Source organism: Lotus japonicus, chromosome 2 (assembly GCF_012489685.1).
Source record: "Lotus japonicus ecotype B-129 chromosome 2, LjGifu_v1.2".
Lineage (NCBI taxonomy): Eukaryota > Viridiplantae > Streptophyta > Magnoliopsida > Fabales > Fabaceae > Lotus > Lotus japonicus.
Window position 1 is genome coordinate 43,150,233 of NC_080042.1, and position 15,357 is coordinate 43,165,589.

Sequence of the window (15,357 nt, forward strand, 5' to 3'; positions counted from 1 at the left end):
CTATGCAGACTTGAAGCCCGAGTCAGGGCGATGGAGGAGGAACACCCTCCGGAGGTAGGGCAGGAACGCAATGTCCAGGCCCGCAACACTTGGGACGAGATCCGCGCCCTCCGCCAGTTGGAGGAACTGGAAGAACACCCTAGACAGGATCCGATGTTCTCTCAAGAGGGGGAGACAGGAAGGAGACCACCCTCCCCCCCTCAAATTACCAAGACGACCATGGCCAAGAACAAACCACGGAAAGAGCCGTGAATCAACCCTCCCATCACCGCAGGTACCACTCCCCGCACAGGAGTTACTCCGGACGGAGGAGTCCCGTTTCTACCAGGGAGCCGCTCAGGAACCCGGTCCGCCCACACGGCGCCCTGTTACCCTACCGCAGACTATCAACGGCCCCCTCTCTCCAGACATCATGGCGACCCCCTTCCCCCCAGGATGGTCTAGACTGAAAATGAAACTCTACGAGGGTGACTTCGACCCAACGGAGCACATCAACTTTTTCGTCGGAGCCATGCAGTATGCCGGAGCCACTGACCCGATCTACTGCCGCTGCTTTCCGATGAGCTTGGGGAAAGGCCCAATGAACTGGTTCCAAAACCTCCCCAACAACTCCATTCACAACTGGGAAGGAGTCATGTCCAGCTTCTTAGCCTAGTATTCCTCGGTGAGAAACATTCCGAAGTCAGAAGAAACCCTGGCCCTAATCAAGCAAGGCGAGAAGGAATCTCTGAAGGCTTTCCTTAACCGCTTCAACAAAGAAGCGGGAGACATTCCAGACCTCCTCCCTCAAGTCCGCCTGATCTTGGTACGACAGGCGCTCAGGCCAGGCCCTTTTTTAACTTCTTTGGACGGGAAGAAAGCCAGGACACTGGAGGAATTTCAAACCCGCTCAGAGAAATATATTAACATGGAGGAGGCGGCGACATTAAGGTCCACCAATCAAAACCCAGGCCATAGGCCCTCGGAGAAAACCCGAGACCCCGGCGAAGCTAAGCGCGATCGCGAGCCTCGACGGAAGAGCCAGGACTAGAAAAAGCAAAAACGGAAGAAGTTCGATAGTTACACTCCCCTGAACTCTTCCCTCTCCCGCATCTTGCGGGAAAGAGCCTCCACTGACCTCAGGGACAAACCCCCCCCACTACTCACGCGGGGGGATAAGCTGGATTCTAAAAGGTTCTGCGAATTTCACGACAGCCCCGGCCATAACACGGACGAATGCCTGAACCTGAAAGACAAGGTAGAAGAACTAGTCAGAGTCGGTAGATTGTCAAAGTACGTCGCCCTCTCCTCGGGCGACCTCCCTCGTCCGCGTTCACCGCCTCCCAGAAGGTCACCCACCCCGCCCAGGGCCCGTGCCCGGACCCCTCCCAGGAACCGAGCCCGCACACCCCCTCGAGCAAGGAGCCCCCGTCATCGCCGTAGTCCCGACCGACGCAGGAGCCCCGACCGTCGTAGAAGTCCGGATCGGCGCCGATCTCCAGATCGGCGGGACCACGATGACGTACGAAGGCGCCACGGGACCAATCTGGTCAGTGTCGGATCGATTGCTGGAGGGTGGGCCGCCGGCGGACCATCAAACAACAGTCGGAAGAAGAGCACTCGAGTCATCATGTCAGCTACTGGACGGCCTCGACCTAGCTCCCTCCGTCCACCACAGCAGAAAGTTCCCATCACCTTTATGGAAGACGACTACGACACAGACACCGGCGAGGAGGACGATCCGATTGTCGTGGAGGCCCTCATCGCAAACGGTAAGGTACGGCGGGTACTCATCGATACAGCTAGTTCCGCTGACATTATGTTTTACGATGCTTATAAAACCTTAGGCTTATCTGTGAAAGACCTGATCCCCTACGACCACGACTTGATCGGGTTCACTGGGGACAGAGTCCTGCCATTAGGATATTTTGATGCATACCTCTCCCTAGGAGACCCTGATGTTTGCAGGACTGTCAAGGCCCGATTTTTGGTAGTGAAATGCCCAACAGCCTACAATGCCATCATCGGCAGACCAAGCCTCAATGTCTACCAAGCCATCGTCTCCACCCACCACCTGATGTTGAAGTACCCTTGGGCCGGAAGAGCGGTTTCCGTACGCGGAAACCTAACCATGGCCAGGGGGTGTTATAACTCCAGCTGCAGATTGGCGCGCGAGGATCGCAAGAGGAAAGAGCCCGACCATGGGAAAAGAGTCGAAAGCTTCCACCTCCGATCAGGGGCTTGCTTGACCGATATCGACCCACGAGTGGACCAATCCAGAGAGGATCAACGTCTTAAACCGGATGGGGAAGCACGACCTGTTCAGATCGGTCGTGGCCCCGAGCAAACCACCAAACTGGCACGAGAACTCCCTCAGGATCTTTCAAACCGACTGGAGGCCCTTCTGAGAAGTAATGGGCACTTATTTGCATGGTCGTCCGCGGATATGCCGGGCATAGACCCAACATTCTGCAGTCAAAAGCTATCAGTAGACCGAAAGTTCAAGCCAGTGGCCCAGAAGAAGAGACAGATGAGCGCAGAGAAGCAAGAAGCGATTCGGGAACAGACGACGGAACTTCTGAAGGCCGGGATCATTCGCGAAGTTAAGTACACTACTTGGCTTTCGAACGTGGTCCTGGTAAAAAAATCCAATGGAAAGTGGAGGATGTGCGTGGATTACACGGATCTGAACAAGGCCTATCCTAAAGATCCCTTCCCCCTCCCCAGCATCGATGCCTTGGTGGACAACTCCTCTGGGTACGAATACTTGTCCCTCATGGACGCGTATTCTGGGTACAACCAGATTCCGATGTACAGAGACGATAAAGAAAATACCGCTTTTATAACCGATCGGGGGACGTACTGCTACACTATGCTCCCATTCGGCCTGAAAAATGCAGTGGCCACCTACCAACGAATGATGACCAGAATCTTCGGGGCGCTTATTGGGAAGTCAGTCGAAGTCTACATCGATGACATCATCGTGAAAACACCAAAGGGAGCGACCATGCAGCCGATTTGGCCGTCGTGTTCGAACAGCTGAGGAAGCACAATATGCGCCTCAACCCCGAAAAATGTACCTTCGGGGTCAAGAGCGGGAAGTTCCTGGGATATATGCTCACAAGTTGTGGGATTGAACTAAACCCCGAGAAGTGCCAGGCTATTGTAGAAATGAAAAACCCTAGGACGGTCAAGGAAGTCCAGCAATTGGCGGGACGAATGGCCGCCATCGGAAGAGTTCTCCCCAAGGCCGCCCTAAGAGCCCTACCACTCTATGCCCTACTAAAGAAAGGAGCGAACTTTACTTGGTCGAAAGAGGCTGAACAGGCTTTCTCCCGGTTGAAACAGATTCTCACCTCTCCACCGATACTGTCAAGTCCAAAGCCCGGGGAGCCCCTGTACTTATACTTAGCCGTTCGAGACAAGGCTGTGAGCTCCGTGCTGGTAAGAGAGGAGGCGGGAGTCCAACTTCCGGTTTACTTCGTCAGCCGCTCGCTCAAGGGAGCTGAGCTCAGATATCAGATGCTCGAGAAAGTTGCCCTCGCCCTCCTAACCACCGCCAGGCGGCTCAGAAGGTACTTCCAGTCTCATAGCATCATTGTCCGCACCGATCAACCGGTCAAACAAGTCCTCCATAAGCCAGATCTAGCCGGTCGAATGGTGGGTTGGTCGATTGAGCTATCCGAGCATGACATTCGCTATGAACCCAGACGGGCGATCAAAGCGCAAGTCCTAGCAGACTTCCTGGTGGAACTCACGAGCGATGAAGACCCACCGGCAGAAATCTCCTGGGTCGTCCACGTGGATGGCTCGAGCAACAAAGAGGGGGGCGGCGCAGGGATCGTCCTCCAAAGCAACTCAGGGATGGTCGTAGAACAGTCGCTGCGCTTTAATTTCCCAGCCACTAACAACCAAGCTGAATATGAAGCTTGCATAGCCGGTCTGGTGACGGCACGGGACCTGGGGCGCAGGACATACTTGTCTGCTGCGACTCCTTACTAGTGGTCTCCCAGGCTAACGGCGAAGCGCAGGCCAAGGACCCAATTCTGGAACAATACCTCTCCCACCTGAAATGGCTGACCGCAACCTTCCGGAAGGTAGAGTTCCGCCACGTTCCAAGGGCTCAAAACGACCGCGCGGATACCCTAGCAAAGCTGGCTAGCACCGGGAAACCCGGCCTGAACAGGACAGTCATTCAGGGCACACTGGCCCTCCCTTACGTCGCAGACCCCGACCGTCCCGCTGGAGTCAACACCTTATGCATTGGCGCGGACAGCGATTGGAGGACCCCTATTGTTAAGAACCTCACAACGAGCTGGCTACCACCCGACAAGTCGGAGGCAAAAAAGATGACTAGAAGCGCTTCCTGGTACACCATCGTAAACGGGGACCTCTTTAAGAGAGGATTTTCCACTCCGCTCCTTAAGTGCTTGTCAAAGGAACGCGCAGAGTATGTGCTCGCAGAGATCCATGAGGGCAGCTGTGGCCACCACCCCGGCGGGCGTTCTCTGGCAAGAAAGGTCCTCCGGGCCGGCTATTACTGGCCCACCCTGGAGAAAGACGCTGCCGAACACGTCAAACACTGTGACCCGTGCCAGAAGCATGCCGACCACCGCTTAGCCCCACCCGTACAACTCTCAACTATGGTCTCCCCTTGGCCTTTCCACCAATGGGGAATGGACCTCTTGGGACCTTTTGCAACCGCACCGGGACAGCTGAAGCACCTGGTAGTCGCGGTAGACTACTTCACCAAGTGGATTGAGGCAGAACCCCTTGCAACTATCACTTCAGCCCGCATACAACGTTTCTTTTACAAGAACATCGTCAGCCGATTCGGGGTGCCTGGAGTCCTGATTACCGACAATGGCACACAATTTGCCTTTAAAGGATTCAAGGAGCTCGTGGACGGATTTCACATCAAGCACCACTTCACCTCTGTGGAACACCCCCAGACGAACGGACAAGCTGAAGCGGCGAACCGAGTAATCCTTAGAGGACTCAAGAAAAGACTAGACGACGCTAAGGGCAATTGGGCCGAGCAGCTGGATCATGTCCTATGGGCATATCGCACAACTCCACACTCTACGACTTGGGAGAGCCCGTTTCGCCTAACTTTCGGCACCGAGGCGGTCATCCCAGCGGAGATTGGAGAGCCGAGCGCTCGTACCATGGGCTACGACTCGGGACAGAACGACCAACTCATCAATGAAGACCTGGACCTTCTCGCCGAAAGGAGAGCCGTCGCCAACTGCAGGGAGTTGATCGCGAAGCAACATGCAGTCATCCGCTACAACAAGAAGGTCGTCCACCGCACGTTCCTACCTGGGGACTTAGTCCTCCGCAACGCCAGCATCGGAGCCCGAGGGACCGAGCGAGGCAAGTTGGCCGCCAACTGGGAAGGCCCATACAGAGTAACTGAAGCAACCAGCACTGGCGCCTACAAGTTGGAAAAGCTCTCTGGGGAAGAGATCCCCCGCACTTGGAACGCCACCAACTTCAACCGCTACTACAGCTAGCTTTGCCAACCCAATGTTTGAAACCCGGTTTTTTGTTTTTTTTTTTTATGTTCTTAAGTCTAGAATCAAGGAACTGCTTCCAGTCCTCCTCTTGTAACCGATAGACACACTTGCATTATTTAATGAATCAAGAAGGAGCGTTTTGTTTAAGTTGTTTTCGCATGGATGCCGATCGGAGCAATTTAAAAGACCCATCGGGCACGACATTAAAAGACCCACCGGACACACAATTAAAAGACCCACCGGGCACGAAATTAAAAGACCCACCGGGCACCAAATAAAAGGACCCACCGGGCCCAACAAATCAAAACGACCCACGGGCATCGAATCTAGAAGCCCTCGGGGCACAATAATTACAAGACCCCGCGAAGCACAAAAATTAAAAGTCCTACCGGGACAATCACAAGACCCGACCGGGCAAGTCAAATAATATAAGTCAAAAATAAAACAAACCGAACAATCTATTCATTAATACTAGAAGTTTTCATTACAAACAGTTACTGATGACCCTATTTTAGTAGTGTTTTTAGGGTCATTTCTTTGCTTATTTTGAGTCTTTTTGTGGAGTCTCATGTAGTGTTTCATGCATTCTCATGCATTTTTATCTTTCTTTGTGTCTTTGCTTTGTTTTAGTAATTTTGTGGTTGTATAGGGACTTTTCTTGCATTATAAGTAACTTTAGGACTTGCATGTGTTCCCTTTGATAATTGAGGCCCCTCTTTGCTAACAAAGCTCTTTGAGCTTCTGGATTTTCCTTGCCTTGTGTTTCAAGTTTTCAGATCAATAACTGAAGGAGAAGGAAGGTCAAGAGGCTTGGGATTAATGGAAGACTTCATGGAGCTTGAAGAGAAGTTAAGAAAGAAGTCAAAAAGCCTTTTCCAGCGAGTACGAGCGCCTAGGCGCTTGAAATGGGCGCCTAGGTGCTTGAAATGGGCGCCTAGGCGCCAGGCATAATATGGAGGGGATCTGGGGAGAGCGCCTAGGCGCTTATAACCAGCGCCTAGGCGCCAATTGCCTTCCAGAGGCATGTTTTTGGGCTGGAATTGGCGCTCAGGCGCTCTGAATTGGCGCCTGAGCGCCCAGACTCGTTTGTTTTGCCTATAAATTGGTTTTTAGGCATTTCTCTTGTACCTTTTGTCATTTTTATCAATTTTTACATAAGTTAGAAGAGAGAGCTGGAGTTCTGAAGCCTTGGGAGCCTTCCCTAGGTCTCATGTTCCAGGTTTTATCTTTGTCTTCTAGCATGGATTTCATAGCCATGCTTGGCTAAACACCTTTTTGCTTTGGGTACCTTGTAAGACTCTTGATGTTTTAATCTTAATTCCTATTTCTTTTCATTATACTTCTGAGTAAACCCTTGAATCCCATATCCATGCTTTATGTTTCAAGTTAGATCATGAGCTAGCTTTATGCTTTTCTATAATATAATGGAAATTTGTTATAGATTAGGGACATGATATGGGATTACCTCTTCTATGCTTGCTACTAGGAATAGAGGAAGGGTTGGGGTTTGTTGGCCTGAATTGCATGCTTAGTGCCTTTAGCAAATGTTTAGGTTGTCAAGGAATTGAGCCTATCTTTTGACTTTAGAGGATTGTCTATACGAGGCATCGATAGATGATTACTTAGGCTAGAACATCAAGGAGAGACTCAGAATTTTTGTGGGAAGAATAGGTTGATTAAAACTGATTTAGTTAAGCAAGAACCCAAGGCAAGCTCACTATTGATCTCTTCACACACTTGTATTTCAATTTCTTGTTAATTAATCACCTAAACAATCAACCCTTAAAACTGAATTTTATTTGCTTTCCAACCGTGAACTCGAATCTTAAACTGAATTGCCACACCAATTCCCTGTGGTTCGATAATTTAAAACCGGGTGAATTCCGTACACTTGCGGATTAACCAACAAGTTTTTGGCGCCGTTGCCGGGGAATTGTTTGTGGTTTTTGGTTTAAGTTTTTAGTTTGTGGTTTTATTTTTTTATTTTTATCTTTGTCTAGAATTGGTGCTACTAATCTTTCTCTGTTTGAGTGTCACAGATTCAGGTTACTCTCACGAGAGACACCGCCATGGGTGGCCGAATGACGGAGGAGGAGATGCAAGCCCATATTGAGGCAAGAATCCAAGAGGGGATTACCCTTCGATTACGTGAACAAGAAGTTGAGGATGCCAACCGGTCTCTTCGGGAACTCACTTCATCTACTATGAGTTATGACTATCCCGGGAGCATTGTCTTTCCCGAGGGAGTGGGAAACTTTAAGTTGAGACCGGCATTCATCAACTTGGTGAGCCAAAACCAATATGGTGGAGGTACTTTGGAAGATCCACATGCTCACATGGAGAGGTTCATCCGGAATTGCAACACTTACCGTGTGAACAATGTTCCGACGGATGCAATTCGGTTGAGCTTGTTTCCATTTTCTTTGAAGGATGCAGCGGAGGAATGGCTGAATTCACAACCTCAAGGGAGTATCACTACTTGGGAGGACTTGGCAGAAAAGTTCACAACAAGGTTCTTCCCAAGAGCCCTTTTGAGGAAATTGAAAAAGGACATCATGAATTTTGTGCAATCCGCTGAAGAAAATCTCTATGAAGCTTGGGAGCGCTTCAAGAAGCTCTTGAGGAAATGCCCTCAACATAATCTCACCCAGGCTGAATTGGTTGCAACATTCTATGATGGTCTAGAATACTCTTGGAGGTTTGGCCTAGACACAGCTTCAAGTGGAGAGTTCGATGCTCTTCCCCCACAAGCGGGGTATGACTTAATAGAAAAGATGGCAGCGAGAGCCATGAACTCTGAAAATGATCGCCAAACCCGAAGGAGTAAGTTTGAAGTGGAAGCTTATGACAAGCTCTTGGCCTCCAACAAGCAACTCACCGAACAAGTGGCGGAGATTCGAATGCATATTAAGGAGACCAAGGCTGTTGGTGCAAGAATGACTTGTGTGGAGTGCAAGTCTTGTGGTGGACCTCATGTTAGTAACTTGTGTACTGTCAATGCTGAGAGCAATGAAGCCAAAGCTATAGCTCAAGGAAACATAGTTCCATCCTAAAATCATGAACCTCTTGTCCAAACACAAGTTGTTGGAAAGGTGAATTGCAAGAGGAGTTTAGAGGAGCTATTGGAGAGTTGCATCAACCGCATGAACAACAACCATAAGAACCAAGAGGCGGCTATCAAGAACTTGGAGAACCAACTTGGCCAGCTAGCCAAGCAAATGGCCGAGATACCTCAAGGTAAGTTTTCTCCCGATTCTTTAATTTTGTCTAAACAAGAAAATTCTGCTGTAGTTACCACTAGGAGTGGGAGAGTGTTACATGAGTCAAAAAAACAAGTTGAGGGAGAGAAAAATGAGAAAGTAGAGCAAAAATATGAGGGTGCTATGGGGAAGAGAGTGAGTGAACCTGTGAAAGCTAGAGTTTTGAGCACTCCTTCTCCTGAACTTAGCAAGATTCCATTCCCCAAGGCTTTGGCTAATAAAAATCTGGATAAACAGTTTTCTAAGTTTTTGGAGGTTTTTAAGAAACTTCATATCAATATACCTTTTTCTGAAGCCTTGGAGCAAATGCCAATCTATGCTAAGTTCATGAGGGATATCCTAAGTAAAAAGAGGAAGTTGAGTGAGGTTGATGAGACGGTCATGTTGACTGAGGAGTGTAGTGCAATCTTGAAAAGGAAGATACCTAGGAAGAGGAGAGATCCCGGAAGCTTTACTATTCCGGTGGAGATTGAGGGGTTGTCGAAAGTGGATGCATTGTGTGACTTAGGAGCGAGCATCAACTTGATGCCGCTTAGCATGTTTAGGAGGTTGAACTTAGGAGAGGTCACCCCGACCATGCTCTCCTTACAAATGGCGGACCGATCCCTAAAAACACCTTATGGGATCATTGAAGATGTGATGGTTAAGGTTGATAAGTATGTGTTCCCCGTTGATTTTGTGGTGCTGGACATGGAGGAAGATGCAAAGATTCCTCTTATTCTAGGCCGACCCTTCTTAGCCACTGCTAGGGCTAAGATTGATGTTGATAAGGGTCAGCTCATTCTCCGAGTTGGTAAGGACAAGGTAAGATTTTCGGTTTTCAATCTTAATTTGCAAACTAACCTTAATGATGGTTTTGTTTGTGATATGATTCAAAGCTTGTCCAGGTCTTCAAAGGAGACCCCCAAGGTAAGTGAAAAAGATGTTGAGCTTAGCCAAGCTCTCATCAAGCTTGTTAGTAAAAACAAGTATGGGGGGTCTAAAGATGAGAGTTTCAAAGACCACATGGCCCGATTCATTGAAGCGAGTCACCTTGGAAAGATGGAAGGTGTGACTAGTGATGAGCTCAAGGTTAAGCTCTTCCCTCACTCCTTGAAGGGGGGAGCAAGGGTTTGGTACGATGGTTTAGATGATACCCTCTCTTGGGAGGAATTGTTCCAAAGTTTTTGTGCGAGGTTTCTACCTTGCACATGTGGAAGGAAGCTTGATGGTAAGGAATTTCCTTCCTAACCCCAAAGGAAGGAGAGTCCACCTAGGACTATAACTTAGGGCTTCTTGGGAGACAACCCAAGTCTTGTTTTATTTCGCTTGTTTGTTTGTTGCATTTTGCAGGGAATGAGAGCCTGAATTTTGGAGAAGGAGCTATGCTTGAGCCTCCGTGGTAATTGGTAAATGAGGTCAACTCTTTCCCGTAGTGTAGTTCATGCATGTTTAGCATATTTTTCCTTTGTAGTTTTTTATCTTCTTTTTGGCATGCATTGTTTTGTTAGAGCCATTTTGGGTCTTTACTACCCTATACTCACATGCTTTTGCCCGAAGTTGTGTTCTCTAACTTGTGCTGGTTTTTGGAAAATGTTTTTATGAATACTTGTGTCTTTTGGGGATGAGTGATTGCATGCTTTGGGGAAGAGAGGAGGAGACTTCGGTCTTCCGATTGTTTCTTGAGAATGGAGTTGATGTGAGTCCATTAAGGGTCCATTCTTGACCCTTCACTATAAAATTTCCCTGGAGGATCCTGACTCACTTGCACTTCTTGGTTCTGTGTTGATTTCACTCATAGCATGCTTGTGATACTTGCCTTATTCTTGAGACTTGTAGGTTTTTGAGCTTCAGAGTTGTTGGTTTGAACATTGTCCTTAGTAGTCCCATTTGAGCCTTATTGGAGAATTTGTTGTAGCCAAGTGATTGGGACGGATGTTTGGTTGGATTTTGGGGAGTGTTGGTCCTTGCATTGTTTTGGAGCTAAGTAAAGTTGAAAGTGTCTCTTGCCCCAAGTGAAAAATATTGAAAAAGAAGAAAAATAAAAAGAAAAGAACTCCTAATCAAAGCTGGAGTGCAAAAAAAGAAAAGAAAAGAAAGTTGAGAAAGGGGTCAAGAGACTGGTGTTTGTAAAGTTTGTTGATGAAAGCTCCGGGATTATGTGATTGGACCACACTCAATAGTTTTGAAGCCTAGTCTTCCTTAGGGACCAACCACCTTGTACTTTACCAAGCCAACATTACAACCCTTTTTGAAGTCTCTTTGAATTTATGCATGCTTGATCTCTGCTGCTCTTGAGTGAATGATATTCAGAACCTAAGAACTTGCTTGTGTGCTCAGTGCACTAAATATATATCTCATCCTAGGATTTTAGGTCTATATGCTTCTCATGGATGGACTCTTCAATCTTCTTTGTTTTCGGAAGCATGAAGTAGGTTGTTGGATCTTTCTCTTGAAACCAGCTGTAGTTTCTCTTTCCCCCGATTTTGTGTTAAGCATTCCTTGTTGAGCACTTGTTTTGGGAGCATTTCTTGCGCTTGAGGGCAAGCGAGTGTTATTTACGCTCGAGGGCGAGCTGCCGTTGAGTATAGTGGTGTGATGACCCTATTTTAGTAGTGTTTTTAGGGTCATTTCTTTGCTTATTTTGAGTCTTTTTGTGGAGTCTCATGTAGTGTTTCATGCATTCTCATGCATTTTTATCTTTCTTTGTGTCTTTGCTTTGTTTTAGTAATTTTGTGGTTGTATAGGGACTTTTCTTGCATTATAAGTAACTTTAGGACTTGCATGTGTTCCCTTTGATAATTGAGGCCCCTCTTTGCTAACAAAGCTCTTTGAGCTTCTGGATTTTCCTTGCCTTGTGTTTCAAGTTTTCAGATCAATAACTGAAGGAGAAGGAAGGTCAAGAGGCTTGGGATTAATGGAAGACTTCATGGAGCTTGAAGAGAAGTTAAGAAAGAAGTCAAAAAGCCTTTTCCAGCGAGTACGAGCGCCTAGGCGCTTGAAATGGGCGCCTAGGCGCCAGGCATAATATGGAGGGGATCTGGGGAGAGCGCCTAGGCGCTTATAACTAGCGCCTAGGCGCCAATTGCCTTCCAGAGGCATGTTTTTGGGCTGGAATTGGCGCTCAGGCGCTCTGAATTGGCGCCTGAGCGCCCAGACTCGTTTGTTTTGCCTATAAATTGGTTTTTAGGCATTTCTCTTGTACCTTTTGTCATTTTTATCAATTTTTACATAAGTTAGAAGAGAGAGCTGGAGTTCTGAAGCTTTGGGAGCCTTCCCTAGGCTCATGTTCCAGGTTTTATCTTTGTCTTCTAGCATGGATTTCATAGCCATGCTTGGCTAAACACCTTTTTGCTTTGGGTTCCTTGTAAGACTCTTGATGTTTTAATCTTAATTCCTATTTCTTTTCATGATACTTCTGAGTAAACCCTTGAATCCCATATCCATGCTTTATGTTTCAAGTTAGATCATGAGCTAGCTTTATGCTTTTCTATAATATAATGGAAATTTGTTATAGATTAGGGACATGATATGGGATTACCTCTTCTATGCTTGCTACTAGGAATAGAGGAAGGGTTGGGGTTTGTTGGCCTGAATTGCATGCTTAGTGCCTTTAGCAAATGTTTAGGTTGTCAAGGAATTGAGCATATCTTTTGACTTTAGAGGATTGTCTATACGAGGCATCGATAGATGATTACTTAGGCTAGAACATCAAGGAGAGACTCAGAATTTTTGTGGGAAGAATAGGTTGATTAAAACTGATTTAGTTAAGCAAGAACCCAAGGCAAGCTCACTATTGATCTCTTCACACACTTGTATTTCAATTTCTTGTTAATTAATCACCTAAACAATCAACCCTTAAAACTGAACTTTATTTGCTTTCCAACCGTGAACTCGAATCTTAAACTGAATTGCCACACCAATTCCCTGTGGTTCGATAATTTAAAACCGGGTGAATTCCGTACACTTGCGGATTAACCAACAGTTACAATAGCCCAGAGCAACTTAAAACACTTAACCAAAAAAGAAACAAGGACTAGAGTCAAAATGAAATTACAATCCCCTCAGGGTGCGTGCTCCTCCGGGAAGGTCGGGATAAATTTCCCTTTGGAATCCACAGTCCCGATCCGTCCCCCGGAGACCACCTTTCGATACCCGACCGGACCGGTCTCCAAACCCGGGTTGACAACCGTAAGCTGGCTCACCGCATTGCTGAAAGAAGCCTTGTTAATCTTGGACACGGTGGCCGCCAGTTTCTTCTTGTCAGCCTCCAGAGAGGCGACACTGGCCTCAAGTTCTTTCTTCACGACAGAACTCTGTTCTTGCTCCTTCAACCAAGCGGCCTCTGCCTCCTTCAAGCGAGCCGCACCAGTCTTCACGCTCCCCTTCGCAGCCTTCAGCCGACTTTCCAAATCCTGACGAACAGCATCGCCGTCCAAGACCTTCTTCTTCAACTGCTCATTCTCGAGTTTCATGTTGTCCAGCGCCTTGCTAAGCTCTTCAATCGCGGAGCACCTCTCTTCCAACTCCCGGCTCATGGAGATACCTGACCGCGGAAGCAGACTTGAGCGAAGCCCGGAGAACATAATTGAGGAGCCCGGAAAGGTCCCGATCTCCCAAATATTTTTGGTCGCTCTCCGTCAGCAATAGGTCGTCAATCTGCTCCAGGTGCTCCCGACAGTTGCCGGCCCTAGGACCCCATATCGAAAGCCTTGAGGGGGGGCTACCACGGTGACGGGCTCTGCCCGCTCCGGCTCGGAGCCCTGCACTTCGCCATCGGCATGGTCCTGATGGCCCTCCACCTTGCGCTTCTTTGAGGCCGGGCCCCGAGTATCTTCTTCCTCGGCAACCGACCGCCCTTCTTCCTGGACGGGATCGGACCCTAGGGAAGCCTTCTTCACCGATCCGGAGGTCCCCCCAACTTCGACCCCCCCATCCTCCTGGTCGGGCTGGGGCTGATTTTCAGCACCCCCGTCTCCCCCCGCGGGAGCATCAGTCTCTTGGTCCACCTCCTCATCCGTGGACTGTCCGTCTTCAACCTGGAGGGCATCCAGCAAAGTCCTGTCAATGTCCACCATTCCACCTGCCCAGAGATCAAAACAACATTAGCACACAAGAAAAAAAACCAACGAAGAAGGGTATAACAAATAAATAACTTACGCAGTAACTTAGCATTCCTTCGAACGCTGAAGGAACACAAGTCATAGCAGCGAAGGGGACGGACCGGGACCTTCTTGCCCCCATCCATAACGTAACGGACGGCGCCCATCAACAACCGCTTGAATTCCAAGTCGGTCTCCGAGAGGGCACCCTCGTCCGAGAAGCCAAATGAGGTCACCTTCTCTTTATAATGGGCCGCGTTCCAGGCCAGTGGGAATCGCGGCCGCATTCCGCCGGTCGGCCCCTGCTCGAACCACCAGAAAGGAGGCGGAGAGGTCGGCGCCACCCGGTAGAATTGATCCTTGAAATCTTTATATGAATCGGCAAAGGCCTTGAAGATCGGAAACACCGTCCTCAGAGTCACCATGCCGTGACCGCCGTGACCTTGGGTATGGGCGACCGCGAAGAGATGGAAGAAGAGGGGCAGGGACGGCACCTTCCCGAAAAGCGCGCAAGCGGTCTCATAACCGCGCACAAAACCCCAACCCCCCGGGTGGAGTTGGGAGGGCGCAACCATCATATGCCGCAGCACGGCGACCTGAAAGTCGGTTAGCGGCATCCGTACCTTCACCTTCTTCATCGTGTAAATGTGCATGTAGATGCCGAATGGGGGGGGTCTGCGAGAGCCTCTCCTTCTTGCCAGGCGCGAAAACGTCATGCCCTGGACCGATCTGCTTCTCGGACAGATAATACTGTCGCTGGAAGTGCCCCTCGTCCTCATTAGCGTAGCAGGACTCGATCCCCAGTATTTCCCGGCACCAGTCGTCTATAGGCGCCAGATCACCCTCCAAATGAGGCCACTTCTTTCGATCAATTTTTTTCCGTCTCGGGGCGTCTTTGCTCATCTTCGGCTTAGAGCCCTCCTCGACCGCTTTACCCTTTTTCTTTTCGGCTCCGGTCATACTTAAACCTGCGCGAGGGAAAACGTCGTTTCAATATTTCAAGTTATTGACCACGACTCAAAGGGGGAAACCGCCAGGATCCGCATTTGTCCCCGGCAAGGAGAGCAAACCCTGCGCCAGAGGAGCGACCCACGGACCGCCCCTCCGTCGCACGGGGGGAAGAGACAGCTCTCTCCCACCCGAAAACACGCACCTTAAGGACCCCTAGAGAACGGGACTAGGAAAAGAAGAAGAAAAATAAAACAAAAGGCAGTCGAGAAAAACTTACCAAGTAACTAGACGAGACGACCACCGGTAAATCAGGGACGACCACCTGGGAAGCTGCGTCTAACGACGTCGGAATGCTGAACTTCAAAGGAAGAAAAGATGAGAACTTGAGGCGCAGAAGGAGAAGAAAAAACGCAAATGAAGCCCCTTTTGCCCTTTTTATAAGGGAAATCAGGAATGGGAAGCGACGCTTCACCAAACCCTATGTCTGTAATGATGACGCTAGGGGAGGCGGGAAAACTCCCAACCAATCAGCGTCCGCCACGTCAGCAAGGGGAATGAAACGACGTA

At 48.9% G+C, this 15,357-nt stretch overlaps 1 protein-coding gene and 1 non-coding gene across 2 annotated transcripts; one reads left to right on the top strand and one right to left on the bottom strand.

Annotated features, from left to right (window-relative positions):
- The first annotated feature begins 1,609 nt into the window (after positions 1 to 1,609).
- LOC130736455 (uncharacterized) lies at positions 1,610 to 3,022 on the top strand. Its single transcript, XM_057588287.1, has one exon. The coding sequence runs from the start codon at positions 1,610 to 1,612 to the stop codon at positions 3,020 to 3,022; it is 1,413 nt and encodes a 470-aa protein (XP_057444270.1).
- Positions 3,023 to 8,035: 5,013 nt separating this feature from the next.
- LOC130741500 (small nucleolar RNA R71) lies at positions 8,036 to 8,142 on the bottom strand. The gene has a single exon (XR_009020396.1). It is a non-coding gene; the product is annotated as a small nucleolar RNA R71 (small nucleolar RNA).
- Positions 8,143 to 15,357: the final 7,215 nt, after the last annotated feature.